At 51.3% G+C, this 14,225-nt stretch overlaps 1 protein-coding gene and 1 long non-coding RNA gene across 8 annotated transcripts; both read left to right on the top strand.

Moving 5' to 3' along the window:
• Positions 1-2,188: 2,188 nt before the first annotated feature.
• Positions 2,189-8,366, top strand: SLC22A17 (solute carrier family 22 member 17). Of its 7 annotated transcripts, none has more exons than XM_086322409.1 (10): positions 2,189-2,425; positions 2,623-3,129; positions 3,222-3,325; positions 5,396-5,550; positions 6,125-6,290; positions 6,489-6,634; positions 6,717-6,822; positions 6,989-7,206; positions 7,486-7,597; positions 7,727-8,366. In XM_086322409.1, the coding sequence occupies exons 2-10, from the start codon at positions 2,722-2,724 to the stop codon at positions 8,013-8,015; spliced, it is 1,704 nt and encodes a 567-aa protein (XP_086178535.1). In that variant the 5' UTR covers positions 2,189-2,425; positions 2,623-2,721; the 3' UTR covers positions 8,016-8,366. The 7 variants fall into 7 exon arrangements, 4 of the variants coding, with proteins under 4 accessions (XP_086178535.1, XP_086178533.1, XP_086178537.1 ...); XM_086322407.1 differs by having other exon boundaries at positions 2,620-3,129; XR_015135172.1 differs by lacking the exon at positions 6,717-6,822.
• Positions 8,367-8,954: 588 nt separating this feature from the next.
• LOC147365138 (uncharacterized) lies at positions 8,955-14,225 on the top strand. The gene is made up of 2 exons (XR_015135176.1): positions 8,955-9,633; positions 10,361-14,225. It is a non-coding gene; the product is annotated as an uncharacterized LOC147365138 (long non-coding RNA).

Here is a 14,225-nt window from a genome sequence, read left to right as displayed (position 1 = left end):
AGTCCTGTCAGATCCTCAGAATCCTAGTTTCCTCTCTAATATGAGAAGGAACGTAGTGATCTTCCAGGGCTGTTGTGAGGCCCTAACAAGATACTGCGTGTGAACAGCGTGTGAACTTTCAGCAACGCAGAAAGTTACGTGGATTGCAATTCCAGGATAGACATGAGGAGACTAGCAAATAAATCCCCAAGGAATGTTGCCTGTGACAGCACCAAAGTAAATACTGAAGAGATGCTGAAATGGGTTGGGTGGGGGCGGGGGGGGGAGGTTGCTTATTGCGTTAGAAGACTTTCCCATATCTGGAAAATTTCTGAACAGAGGGGACAAATTAGAAGTGTGGTTCAGTGGAGACAATATGGAATGGATTTCCGTCTTGAGATTGACAGGACATCCTTTTCAACACTTACCTGGGATTAGAGAATGAAGAACCTATTAGAAATCAAATCTCAAAAAAAAAAAGCGCAAATCAAATCTTGAGAAGTGCATTTCTAACTTTAATGTACATATACCTGGGGATCTGGTTAAAAATGCAAAGTATCTGAAAACAGCCTTTGATTCTACATTTCCAGCAAGTTCCCAGGTGATGTGGATGTTCCTGGTCTGTAAATCATACTTTGAGTAGCAATTCAAGGAGTTAGGAGAGACTTCTCTGAGGCAAATATGCTTGAACTGACAGCTGAAGAACTTGACTAAAGTAGAGGAGACTTCTAGGCATAAGGACCAGCTTATGCAAGGGCCCTGTAGCACTGGAAAACCTGAAAGAATGTCAGTGTGACTGGTGTGCAGAATTTGGAGAAAGAGAGAGAGCTGCAGAGAGTATGGGATCACTATGAGGTCTAGAATATTGCATTTACCTTGACGGTAGAAGACGCTGATGGTTGTTAAATAGGAAAGGAGCACAAACATCTGTATTTTGAAAAGATCAGTCCATCTGCATTATGAACAGATAGGGAGAAAGGATTGGAAACAAAGCAGATACAGAGCACCGGTTAAGAACTGGGAGGCTAAAGCAGTCTGCACAACAGGTATCTTGACTAGTGGTGCCAGAGATAGATGGAAAGAAGCAGAATATCTGAGAACTACACAGGAAATAAAATGGATAGGATTTTGTAGAGGATTTGACATGGGGTGGAGAGTGGGGCTAAGGAAGAGGGCACTCTAAGGGCTGTCACCTGAGCATCTGGCCACAGTTGGATGGTGAAAGTGCCATTCAGTGAGGAAAGAAGAGCTAGAAGACAACCTAGTTGGGGGGATGGGGGAGACATGGCCATGAGTTTGGTCTTGGACGTATTGACTTTGAGATCCTTGTGAGTCATCCAGGGTAAGAAAGCAAATAAGAGGTGGCTTCAAGGGTCTGGGGCTCTGAAGAGAGGTGGGAACTGGAGATGTAAATGTAGGAATCAGGTTTATATTGGCTCATATTATTTATACTGAGGGTGATGGAAGCTGTGGGCAGAAGTGAGATTCTGAGGTGGAGAGAACAGTATGAGATGAGAGGAGGACCTAGAATCAAGCTTCCAAAGATCACAGGCACTGACTGATAGTGAGGAGAATGAGTCTGTGGTAGAGAAAAGAGTAGCAAGAGAGAAAATCTGGAGAGTATGGGACCTGGCAGCCAGGGAAGAAAGAGTTTAGAGGAAGGGGTAGCCAACAAAGCCAAATGCTGTTGAGAAATGATGGAGACTCAGCCAGGGTGGGGGTAGTGAAACCAGAGAAGTGGTCTTGTAGAAGATTAAAGCCAAGGCTGAGTACAGTGCCCAGTGCAGTCCACCATATGCATGCATCCTTTCCAGTATACCTGTCTCTCTCCTCAGTAAGCCACTCCGATATCGGTCTTGTCCATCCTGTTATCCCCAAAGCCCAGCACAAGGCCAGGATATAGCAGACACTTAATAAATTGTACTGATGAGTGAGTGGATGGATGGATGGATAGATGGATGAGGAGGAAGAACTGGAAGCAAAGAGGAATCGCTGGCACCTGCCTGGGATGTACTATCCTCTAGTTATTCCCTTTATACCGCAATGGCCCGCAGACCCAAGAAACAGAGACAGAGCCCCATCTTCTCCTTCCCCTGGGTCCTGGCCCCCCTTCCTCTCTCTGACGAAGAGTCTGGACCGAAGGTTCTGCTGACGTTGGAAGGGGAGGAGAGTCTGGAGGAAGGGGAGGGGAAAGCGGCGCAGAGATCGCAGAGACGGAGGAGGCGCCCGCGGCTGCAGAGCTGCAGAGCGGGGTCTCTCGGCTTCTCTGTCCGGGCAACGGGCGCGCCACTGGGCCAGAAGACAGCGCATCCTTTCCGTGCGGGCCGCCTGGGCCCCTGCGGTAGACAAACTGGCTCCCCGGGTGGCCACCGGGACCCCCGAGCCCAATGGCGGGGGCGGCAGCAAGATCGACAGCACTGTAGAGATCACCCCCAGCCCCAACGGAGTAAGTGCCCGCGCCCTGGGGGCTACGCCATCATCTCCCCGCACCCCCGGACAAGCGCCTGGCATTTTCCTCCCGTGCATCCCCCGCGGCAGACCGCCTTCCTCCCGCTCGCGCCCGCCCTCTTCCCTTACCCTGCGGTTTTCTCCGCTTCACCCTTCTCCTACCACCCATCCAACCCCCACTCCCACCCCCAGCAGGTCGGGACCCTTGGAGATGCGGTGCCCACGGAGCAGCTGCAGGGTGAGCGGGAGCGCGAACGCGAGCGGGAGGGGGAGGGCCACGCGGGCGGCGACGGGATGGGCAGCAGCCTGTCGCTGGCCGTGCCCCCCGGCCCCCTCAGCTTCGAGGCGCTGCTCGCCCAGGTGGGGGCGCTGGGCGGCGGCCAGCAGCTGCAGCTCGGCCTCTGCTGCCTGCCGGTGCTCTTCGTGGCGCTGGGCCTGGCCTCCGACCCCATCTTCACGCTGGCACCCCCGCTGCATTGCCACTACGGGGCCTTCCCCCCCAACGCCTCCGGCTGGGAGCAGCCCCCCAACGCCAGCGGCGTCAGCGTCGCCAGCGCGGCCCTAGCCGCCAGCGCCGCCAGCCGCCTCGCCACCAGTACGGACCCCTCGTGCAGCGGCTTCGCTCCGCCGGACTTCAACCACTGTCTCAAGGACTGGGACTATAACGGCCTCCCGGTGCTCACCACCAACGCCATCGGCCAGGTGAGGCGGCCCGCTGGGCCGCGGGTCTTGGGGCGGGCTGCGCGCCACCAGCGAGGGGGTCTCACACCCGCTCCTCCCTCTCACGTCCCCAGTGGGATCTGGTGTGTGACCTGGGCTGGCAGGTGATCCTGGAGCAGATCCTCTTCATCTTGGGCTTCGCCTCCGGCTACCTGTTCCTGGGCTACCCAGCAGACAGGTGAGGGCTCAGCAAGTAGAGAGGAGGGCTTGCTAGGGAGGCTGGCCCAGGCAGCTAGCCTTTGCAAGAGGCTGAAGAGGCTTTGTTCAACTCTGCAGTGTCCTCTGGATTTCTCCTGTTCATTGACAGGTGGCCCCAGCACTGTCTCAACTTCACTCTCCACCAAGAAATACTCTTACCATACCTCTTCCACACAGAATAACTCTCCCCGCTCTGCCAGTCCCACATCCATGAATCAGTGGCCCCATCCCTCCTGACCAAAACCCCTAGGTCCGCAGAAGTCCTAACTCCTCCTCTATTGTCCTGTTACCACCAAGCTCCTCCCTTGCCATCTTCATAGATTAATCCCTGTTAACAGTACTGTCTACCTGGACTGTTAGCTCTGTCTCAGTGGCCTCATTCTTAAAGATCATTATGTTAATTTCTAAATATCAACAGCCCCATTCACACTGACCAGTAGCTCAACTCTTCAAACAAATGACCACCCTCTTGGGGAGGGTCCATAGTTTAACCCCCATAGATCAATGACCACAATAGCACCCCTCACCCCAGGCTAATAGTCCCATCCTCACAGATCATTAGTGCTCTCAGATCCTCTCAGATCAAAAGTCTCATTTCCAGGAATCAGTGGTTTCATCTCAAAGATCTACAAACCCATCCCCACCAACCAGCAGCTCTTCCCAGGGGTCAAAACTCCATCTCTGATCCTTGACACCATCACCACTGACCAGGTGCTCCATCCCTGGGGATTATTAGACATTTCCACTGGTCTACAGTCCCATCCAAATGGCTTTATAGTTCAACTCTCATGGCTCAAAGGCAACCCACCATTCAATAATCCAGTTCCCTAAAAACAACACCTATCCTCACTGTCCAATAGTCATACACCCCTGTGGGCAAATGATCCTAAACCCACAGATCAATAGCCATCAGTGGCCTCATACCCACAGACCAGTAGCATCATTCCTCTGGAGTAATAGCCTCATACCCAAAGACCTAAATTCAGTCTCCTAAATTCTGTAGCCTGAGCCAATAAGCTCAACCCCATGGGAAATGGTCTCACCCTACTGGGTCAGTAGTTTCACTCTCAGGCATCAGTGTCCCCTTCCCAGTGAGCAGTGACCCCAGTCTACATCCACATTACACCAATGCTCTTACCCCTAAAAACCAGTAGCCTAGCCTCCAAGGATCAGGAACCCTGTCCCCCCTGACTCACAGTCTGTGACCATCACCACTGACCAATAGTCTCTCTTTCCTCTGCTCTGTGACCCCATGCTTACTGATTATCCATACGGATTAATAGATTCATCCCTACTGGCCAATAGTCCCATCCATCTTGACTGAAATATCTACCCCAGGAATTAATAGCTACATCCCCAAAGATCAACTGTCCAATCTTCAGAAGTTAGTGATCAGCCCCACTGATTAATAGTCCTATCTCATGGATTAAGAGCTCCACTCTCATGGATCAATGGCTCCATCTTCTGGTCAGTGACCCCATCCCACTGACCACTCCTATGGATTAGTAGACCCATGTCCCAATCCCATGGAAAAACGGCTTCACCCCCCAAAATCAATTACTCAGTTCCTGAAGATCAAGAGCTCCATTTTCACTGACCAATACTATCCCCATGGACAAGTGGCCAATGGCCTACCTCCTTAGATCAGTAGTTCCAACCCTGTATGTCAATGAGCCCATCTCCTCTGATCAGTCTGAGCAAGACAAGCTCCATCCCCACTGACCAATATCTGTATTCCCAAGATCTCTTGGATCCAATTCCCCTAATATCCCATCCCCACTGATGGCTGGTCTCACTTCCATGAAGAAATGCCTTCATCTCTGACCAATAGCCCTGAGAGTCCGTGGTCTCATCCCCCACAGAACAATAGCCACGCCCCAGTGCCCAGTAGCCGGGGTCCCCATCTTCCCCATCTCCTGTAGCCTTAGTCCAACCCTTGTCCCCTGGGCCTCATCCTCGTGTCTCTATCTCTAAAGTGGACAGCTGGACCCCACACAGCCACTCCTCTCACAGGGAGTCTGGGTGACCAGAGGCTCTCCCTGCTTTCCAGGTTTGGCCGACGTGGGATTGTGCTGCTGACTCTGGGACTGGTGGGCCCCTGTGGAGTGGGAGGTGCTGCTGCAGGTTCCTCCACGGGTGTCATGGCCCTCCGATTCCTCCTGGGCTTCCTGCTTGCTGGCGTTGACCTTGGTGTCTACCTGATGCGTGAGTGGCACCCTTCCAGAGCTCCTTCCCTAGGGGCTCATGCCTGCCTGTCTGTATCCCCAGGTCATTGCCACTGCTCCTTAGGACCCCCTCAGTCCCTTCTTCAGCTGTCTGGAATCTTGGCTCTTTCTGGCCAGGCCTTTAAAGGATCCAGGGGTCTTGCTTCTCACACACCCCTTTCCTTCCCTGATCTTTAAAGCTTTCCTTGCCCTGGACTTACTGCTGTCAGGAAATGAGCCTTATTTTAAAAATGAAATCCTGAGTAGCTGTATGAGCTTGAACAAGGGTTAATGTGAAAGTCAAATAAGAGGTCTGATGTGAAAGAGCCCAAAAACTGGGAGTGCTGAGCCCCCACAGGGACTCTGAGCCTCAAGCCCTCCCAAGTTTGAGCAGGAGAGAGGAGAGGTCCAAACAGCCTCTCCACTCTGCCTTAGAGGTTAGTCTGTGGGAGGCAGTGGCTGCAGCCTCCACGCAGGGTCTGACCTTGCTCTCTGTCCTTCTCCCTCCCTCTCCCCTCCTCTCTTCCACACCTCCTTCCTCCCGGCCTCTCCTCCCTGTCCCTGTGTATCTCCAGGGCTGGAGCTGTGCGACCCAACCCAGAGGCTTCGGGTGGCCCTGGCGGGGGAGCTGGTGGGGGTAGGGGGGCACTTCCTGTTCCTGGGCCTGGCCCTTGTCTCTAAGGACTGGCGATTTCTTCAGCGAATGATCACCGCTCCCTGCATCCTCTTCCTGTTTTATGGGTCAGTATCACCCTCTACTTGTTGTCTGGCCATTCCCTTCTCTACCTCCTACCTGTAGCTCTAGCCTGCAGACCCCTCCTCTTCTCCACTGACCCTCATCCAGGCCTGCTCTAGCCCCAGACCCTCAGAGGTGGGAGTTTTCCATCCTGGGTCAGGAGACGGGAAGCCTCACAGTGCATCCCCTTCCCCCTCCCCCAGCTGGCCTGGTCTGTTTCTGGAGTCCGCGCGGTGGCTGATAGTGAAGCGACAGATTGAGGAGGCCCAGTCTGTGCTGAGGATCCTGGCTGAGCGGAACCGGCCCCATGGGCAGATGCTGGGAGAGGAGGCCCAGGAGGCCCTGCAGGGTAAGAGACAGGGGTCCCACCCATGTAGGAGGACCCTGAGTGCTCAGCTGTTCCTTCTAACAGCTCCTCTCTCTCTCCCAAGACCTGGAGAACACCTGCCCTCTCCCTGCAACATCCTCCTTTTCCTTCGCTTCCCTCCTCAACTACCGCAACATCTGGAAAAATCTGCTTATCCTGGGCTTCACCAAGTGAGCCTTGTCAGGGCCAAGGGCCACGCCGGTAGCTAGGATGGGGGCTGGCTGGGTGGGGAAGGCCTGAGGACCCCTGCAGAGGGCAACCAGGGTGGTGAAAGGCTGCAGGTGGCAATGCAGACACCACAGACGCTGTCCTGTGCCTCCCCGCCCTGTCTCACAGCTTTATTGCCCATGCCATTCGCCACTGCTACCAGCCTGTGGGAGGAGGAGGGAGCCCATCGGACTTCTACCTGTGCTCCCTGCTGGCCAGCGGCACAGCGGCCCTGGCCTGTGTCTTCCTGGGGGTCACCGTGGACCGATTTGGCCGCCGGGGCATCCTGCTTCTCTCGATGACACTCACTGGCATTGCATCCCTGGCCCTGCTGGGCCTGTGGGATTGTAAGCACCCTCCCTTCCCCGCATTGTGGGCTCAGCCTAGGAACCCCAGCAGAGGTGCCCCACATGGACTCAGCCACTTCCCTCCCTTCCCTGGCTCAGGCTTCCCAGGACCAGACCAGATCCTGCCCAGATCTTTCACAACCCTCCCCCTGGCCACACACTCCAACTGATCGGTGAATGCCCAGACACACCCGGGTAGGGATCAGAAGGGGTGACGGCAGAGACGAGGCCAAGCATGATCTGCCGCCTCCACTCACACGCCCCGTCTTGGCCCTCCAGATCTGAACGAGGCTGCCATCACCACCTTCTCTGTCCTTGGGCTCTTCTCCTCCCAAGCTGCCGGCATCCTTAGCACCCTCCTTGCTGCCGAAGTCATCCCTACCACGGTCCGGTGAGAGCAGGCGTGCTGTCAGGGCAACCTCTGAGGACAGGGCCTGAGGGATGCCGGAGGAGCGGCTGCTGGGGAAGGGTGGGGATGAGGCCCACAGCCGCAGGCTCAGGGCCTTGTCGTCTCTCCCAGGGGCCGAGGCCTGGGCCTCATCATGGCACTGGGGGCGCTCGGCGGGCTGAGTGGCCCAGCCCAGCGCCTCCACATGGGCCATGGGGCCTTCCTGCAGCACGTGGTCCTGGCGGCCTGTGCGCTCCTCTGCATCCTCAGCATCATGCTTCTGCCGGAGACCAAGCGCAAGCTCCTGCCGGAGGTGCTCCGGGATGGGGAGCTGTGCCGTCGGCCTTCCCTGCTGCGGCAGCCCCCACCCAACCGCTGTGACCACGTCCCGCTGCTTGCCACCCCCAACCCCGCCCTCTGAGCGATCTCTGAGCACCCTGGCAGGAGGCTGGCCCATACCGAAAAGTAGCACAAGGCCCTGGCAAGGAGAGTGGGAGGACTGAGTGAGCGAGGCAGGGCTGCCCACGAGGCTCAGAGGCACCTCGGGCCAGACACGAAGGGGCGCTCAGGGGGCTGCCCTCACCCCATCTCCCCCCGCTGCTGCTTGGTGTTCACTCCCTTGGCTAGAGTCAGGGGGCAGGGAGAGAGCTCCACACTGTACCACCAGGTCTGGGCTCCATCCTGTGCCCAACCACATCCTCCCAGACCTCATTCTTTCTTGCTCTATCATTCTGTTTCAATAAAGACATTTTGAATAAATGAGCATACCATAGCCTGGACTTCCCTCCCTTCTGTTGTCCTGTCTCTCGGGGGAAGGTTTCTCTCAGTGGAATCAAACCATTAACCATCCCCCTCTCCTTCCCTGTGCCCTGTCCCCTCTTCCCACCCTGCCCCCACCTCCATGTTAACTTACAGACAATTACCACCCCTTACTGATTGCTTGCTCTGCTGCTAGGACTGGGCTAGGCACTTCACAAACTTCATTTAATCATTTAATCCTCGCAACCTTGCAAGGTAGGTGTCTGGATCTATTAAAGTTTTTGTTGTTGTTTTTGCAAGCAGTAATAACTGACTGACTCTAATGAACTTAGAGCAACAAAGCGAATTTATTAGAGGGATTTGGTGGGGCAGGCTGTGGTTCTACCCTATGTGGAAGCTCATGGGGTAGAAGGAAAAGCAGAACTAGTAAAGGCCAAGAACCAGAAAGGGCAAGAGAGTCAGTGACTGGCTAGCTTGCCTATCACAACCACCCCCACCCCACCCCACCCCCATTACTGCCAACTGTAGAGGGGGAAGCAGTCCCTGAGTGCTGCTAGAAGACTGGGTGTTGTCCAGGTAAGAACAGTGGATGCCCACCACAGTACTCTTCTTCTTTTACAGATGACAAAACTGACACTCAGGGACTCAGTAACTTGCCCAACATTGCAAAGTTAAGGAGTAATCGCTGGGATGTAATTGGATCCTGGAGCTGGTGCTCTCTAGTGATGCACACTGTGGGCACCTTCCCCATCCTTCCAATCTCTGTACACTACCCTTGGAATCAAGCAGAGAGTCTCTAGCCCCCGCCCCCAACTGGGGAGGGGGCAGTAGGAGACGTCTTCCACCTCAGTGCTAGGGCCTGCCTCTGAGTAACCCTGGCCTGGCTTTGGGCCAATCTCTCAACCTCTAGCCTCCTTCAAGGGCTGCTATGAGTATTAAACAAGATAATATATTGTATGTGCCTCAAATTATCCCACTAGATGGTAAGTTCCTTGAGGACAGGAACTTTGTCTTACTCAACTTTGAAACACCAGAGCCTGACCCATGATAGCTGTTCAAAAAGTTGTATTTGTTCATTCTTTTGGCAAATCTTTCCTGTGCCAGATTTACAGACCAGTACTATCCTGGATATTAGGATTTCAAGGAGCTTGAAATCCACCTAACACTGGGAATATTAATGAGGAAGAAGACAGCAGTGGTTGGAGCATCGAAAGGCTGCCTCTTGAAGGAAGTGGGACTCAGAAAGGCAGGAAGACCTCAGGCAAAGACCCAGGAGACAGGTACATTGTTTTCAATTCAAAGGCCATAAAGCAGGGGGCTTCCCTGGTGGCTCAGTGGGAAAGAACCCACCTGCCAATGCAGGAGATGCGGGTTCATTCCCAGGGTCAGGAAGATCCCCTGGAGAAGGCAATGGCAACCCATTCCAGTATTTTTGCCTGGGAAATCCCATGAACAGAGGAGCCTAGTGGGCTACAGTCTATGGGGTCGCAAAAGAGTCAGACACAACTGAGTGACTAAACAACAAGGAGAGCAGAGGCCTGGAGGGAGGAAAGGGTGAGGCGGTCCTAGAGGAGGAATTCTTAGGAAAAGCAAGTCTTGAGGCCAGCCTCTTCCACGTAAGGGAGGCCCATTACCCGATTCCTGCAGTTCCTATCTCCTTCCCCTCTGCCAGTCCACATCCCAGGCCCAGAGTGCTGGGACTGAGCCATGCTTCTGAGTTCTCAGCCACTGGAGAACTCATGGGAATCCTTCTCATTTAATCTTCACAATACCCTGAAATAGGTAATAGTAGTTTTATCCTATTTGGCTACCAAGGGAATGGAAAAGAAAGAAATGGAAGGAAGTGCTGTGAAAGGCAGAGCCAGGACTTAAACCCAAGCTTTCTGACTGTTCTACTACCATAGTTCCCGCACAGCTAGATGTTCTGCATCATACATTCTGCCCAACAGTGTCTGTGCCATCTGAACTGACTCCAATGTTGACTTTTTTTTTGGCCATACCGTGTAGCATGCAGAGTCTTCATTCCCTGACTGGGTATATCAAACCTGCACCCCCCTGCGATGGAAGCGCAGTCTTAGCCACTGGACTGCCAGGAAAGTCCCAATGTTGACTTTTTAGCTCTGAGTGGTCAATAACACAAGAGAGCATACTCATCGCTGCCTCCAGAGATTCTGCGAGAACCAACAGAATGGTAGATAAATACACTTTGGAAGATCCCATGTAAAGCCAAGGAGTTACTTATATGATCTCCAAAGCACACTGTGAGAAACAGTGTCAAAGAGGCATTTCAAAGAACACATTCTTTGCATACCGCTAAAAAAAGGTCCAAGTAAGGAAAATAAAAATATTCAGGAAGCTAGCGCAGCTCCTGTAGCAGAGTAGGTAAGAGACAGCCAGCCTCTCTGACTTCAAGCAGAGAGGTAATGGCAAAAAAAAATGGTAGCATTTGGGAAGCATCAAGGAACCACAGGGAAAGATACAGTCCCTCCTCCCCAAGCAATTCATGGTCTATGTGGAAAGGAGCAACGTGTGTAGCTGCAACTGGCACCTTGTCAGTTGCTCTAAAATTCACCAACCACGTGATCTCCTTGGATCCTTATCAATACCCCACGAAACGTTATTTTCATGCTTTTTCAGATGGGGAGACTAAGGTTTGGACCTCAGTCACTTTTGCAGTGACTGGTAATGAGTAGCCAGATCTTGAGAAATGAGAGCCTGCAATCTTCTTACTGCATAGTTTACTTCTTACTGCATAGTAAATAATTCTAAACACCATGAAAGAAAGTATTACTTACTCTGTAATATTAAATTGAGAAGGTACCCCCAGGAGCCTGGAGATCATTTTCAGACAAACAAGGAAACAACTACTTTCCCTGAAGAGGTTGTACTGATGAAATATGAACTGCTTTAGAAATGCTTTCTAAGTAGCTGGATTCACAACTAAAAGCCACAATGGATTATTGAGGGAGAGATTAAAAAGATATACAGGTTTACATTTCTAACCTTAAAAAGTTACATAAAGTGGTATGAAAGCCACTTCCATTCAGTCAACCTAGCCTGGCTACCTTGCAACTGATTTTTACTGATTATCCACTACTTTCTGGTGCTGCCTCAGGTCTGGGGAGCATGGGCCTGGCCTGCAAGAGCTCAGAACACTGGGGGATAATTACTGTCCTATACAGAACATGCAGAGAAATGGAAGAAGTGCTGTAGCACCTCAAGGAGGATTGGATGTATCCTACTGGAGGAAGCCAAGGAAAGCTTCTCAGACATTTGGATTGGACCCTACAGGTAAAGTCTTGAGCTTGCCAAGAACAGTAAGAAAGAAGAAACAGTGCAAAGACTAGAGATATGACAGAACATGGTGTACATGGAGAACACAGAATGGGGAACATGGTATCCACAGAGAACCATGGAATGAAGGGCATCTGTGAAAACCCACAGCTAACACTGTACACCGAAATCAGATTGATTATATTCTTTGCAGCCAAAGATGGAGAAGCTCTATACAGTCAACAAATACAAGACCAGGAACTGACTGTGGCTCAGATCATGAACTCCTTATTGCCAAATTCAGACTGAAATAGAAGAAAGTAGGGAAATCCACTAGACCATACAGGTATGACCTAAATCAAATCCCTTATGATTATACAGTGGAAGTGAGAAATAGATTTAAGGGACTAGATCTGATAAACAGAGTGCCTGATGAACTATGCACTGAAGTTCGTGACATTGTACAGGAGACAGGGATCAAGACCATCCCCACGGAAAAGAAATGCAAAAAAGCAAAATGGCTGTCTGGGGAGGCCTTACAAATAGCTGTGAAAAGAAGAGAAGCGAAAAGCAAAGGAGAAAAGGAAAGATATAAGCATCTGAATGCAGAGTTCCAAAGAATAGCAAGAAGAGATAAGAAAGCCTTCCTCAGCGATCAATGCAAAGAAATAGAGGAAAACAACAGAATGGGAAAGACTAGACATCTCTTCAAGAAAACCAGAGATACCAAGGGAACATTTCATGCAAAGATGGGCTCGATAAAGGACAGAAATGGTAGGGTCCTAACAGAAGCAGAAGATATGGCAAGTAGAGGTGGCAAGAATACACAGAAGAACCGTACAAAAAAGACCTTCATGACCCAGATAATCACAATGGTGTGATCACTCATCTAGAGCCAGATATCCTGGAATGTGAAGTCAAGTGGGCCTTAGAAAGCATCACTACAAAGCTAGTGGAGGTGATGGAATTCCAGTTGAGCTCTTTCAAATCCTGAAAGATGATGCTGTGAAAGTGCTGCACTCAATATGCCAGCAAATTTGGAAAACTCAGCAGTGGCCACAGGACTGGAAAAGGTCAGTTTTCATTCCAATCCCAAAGAAAGGAAATGCCAAAGAATGCTCAAACTACCGCACAATTGCACTCATCTCACATGCTAGTAAAGTAATGCTCAAAATTCTCCAAGCCAGGCTTCAGCAATACGTGAACCGTGAACTTCCAGATATTCAAGCTGGTTTTCAAAAAGGCAGAGGAACCAGAGACCAAATTGCCAACATCCGCTGGATCATCGAAACAGCAAGAGAGTTCTAGAAAAATATCTATTTCTGCTTTATTGACTATGACAAAGCCTTTGACTGTGTGAATCACAATAAACTGTGGAAAATCCTGAAAGAGATGTGAATACCAGACCACCTGACCTGCCTCTTGAGAAATCTGTATGCAGGTCAGGAAGCAAGTTAGAACTGGACATGGAACAACAGACTGGTTCCAAACAGGAAAAGGAGTACATCAAGGCTGTATATTGTCACCCTGCTTATTTAACTTCTATGCAGAGTACATCATGAGAAACGCTGGGCTGGAAGAAGCACAAGCTGGAATCAAGATTGCTAGGAGACATATCAATAACCTCAGATATGCAGATGACACCCCGCTATGGCAGAAAGTGAAGAGGAATTAAAAAGCCTCTTGATGAAGGTGAAAGAGGAGAGTGAAAAAGTTGGCTTAAAGCTCAACATTCAGAAAATGAAGATCATGGCATCCGGTCCCATCACTTCATGGGAAATAGATGGGGAAACAGTGGAAACAGTGTCAGACTTAATTATCTTGGGCTCCAAAATCACTGCAGATGGTGACTGTAGCCATGAAATTAAAAGACGCTTACTCCTTGGAAGAAAAGTTATGACCAACCTAGATAGCATACTGAAAAGCAGAGACATTACTTTGCCAACAAAGGTCCGTCTAGTCAAGGCTATGGTTTTTCCTGTGGTCATGTATGGATGTGAGAGTTGGACTGTGAAGAAAGCTGAGCGCCGAAGAATTGATGCTTTTGAACTGTGGCATTGGAGAAGACTCTTGAGAGTCCCTTGGACTGCAAGGAGATCCAGTCCATTCTGAAGATCAGCCCTGGGATTTCTTTGGAAGGAATGATGCTAAAGCTGAATCTCCAGTACTTTGGCCACCTCCTGCGAAGAGTTGACTCATTGGAAAAGACTGATGCTGGGAGGGTTTGGGGGCAGGAGGAGAAGGGGACGACAGAGGATGAGATGGCTGGATGGCATCACTGACTCAATGGTCGTGAGTCTGAGTGAACTCCGGGTGTTGGTGACAGACAGGGAGGCCTGGCGTGCTGCGATTCATGGGGTCGCAAAGAGTCGGACATGACTTGAGCGACTGAACTGAACACTGTACTCATCAGTGAGAGTCTGAAAGCTTTTCCCCCGAGATCAGGAACAAGACAAGGATGTCTGCTCTCACCACTTCTATTCAACGTTGTCCTGGAGGTTCTAGCTGGAGAAATGAGGCAAGAAAATGAAATACAGGCATACCTGGAAGATACTGTGGGCTCAGTTCCAGACCACTGCAATAAAGCAAGTTACACAAA

Source organism: Bos grunniens, chromosome 10, assembly GCF_055505025.1.
Source record: "Bos grunniens cultivar Pamir isolate PY7600 chromosome 10, Bosgru_T2T1.0, whole genome shotgun sequence".
In the NCBI taxonomy this organism is placed as follows: Eukaryota; Metazoa; Chordata; class Mammalia; order Artiodactyla; family Bovidae; genus Bos; species Bos grunniens.
Note: the sequence above shows the minus strand (reverse complement) of the source record. Positions and strands in the feature narration are given on the sequence as shown.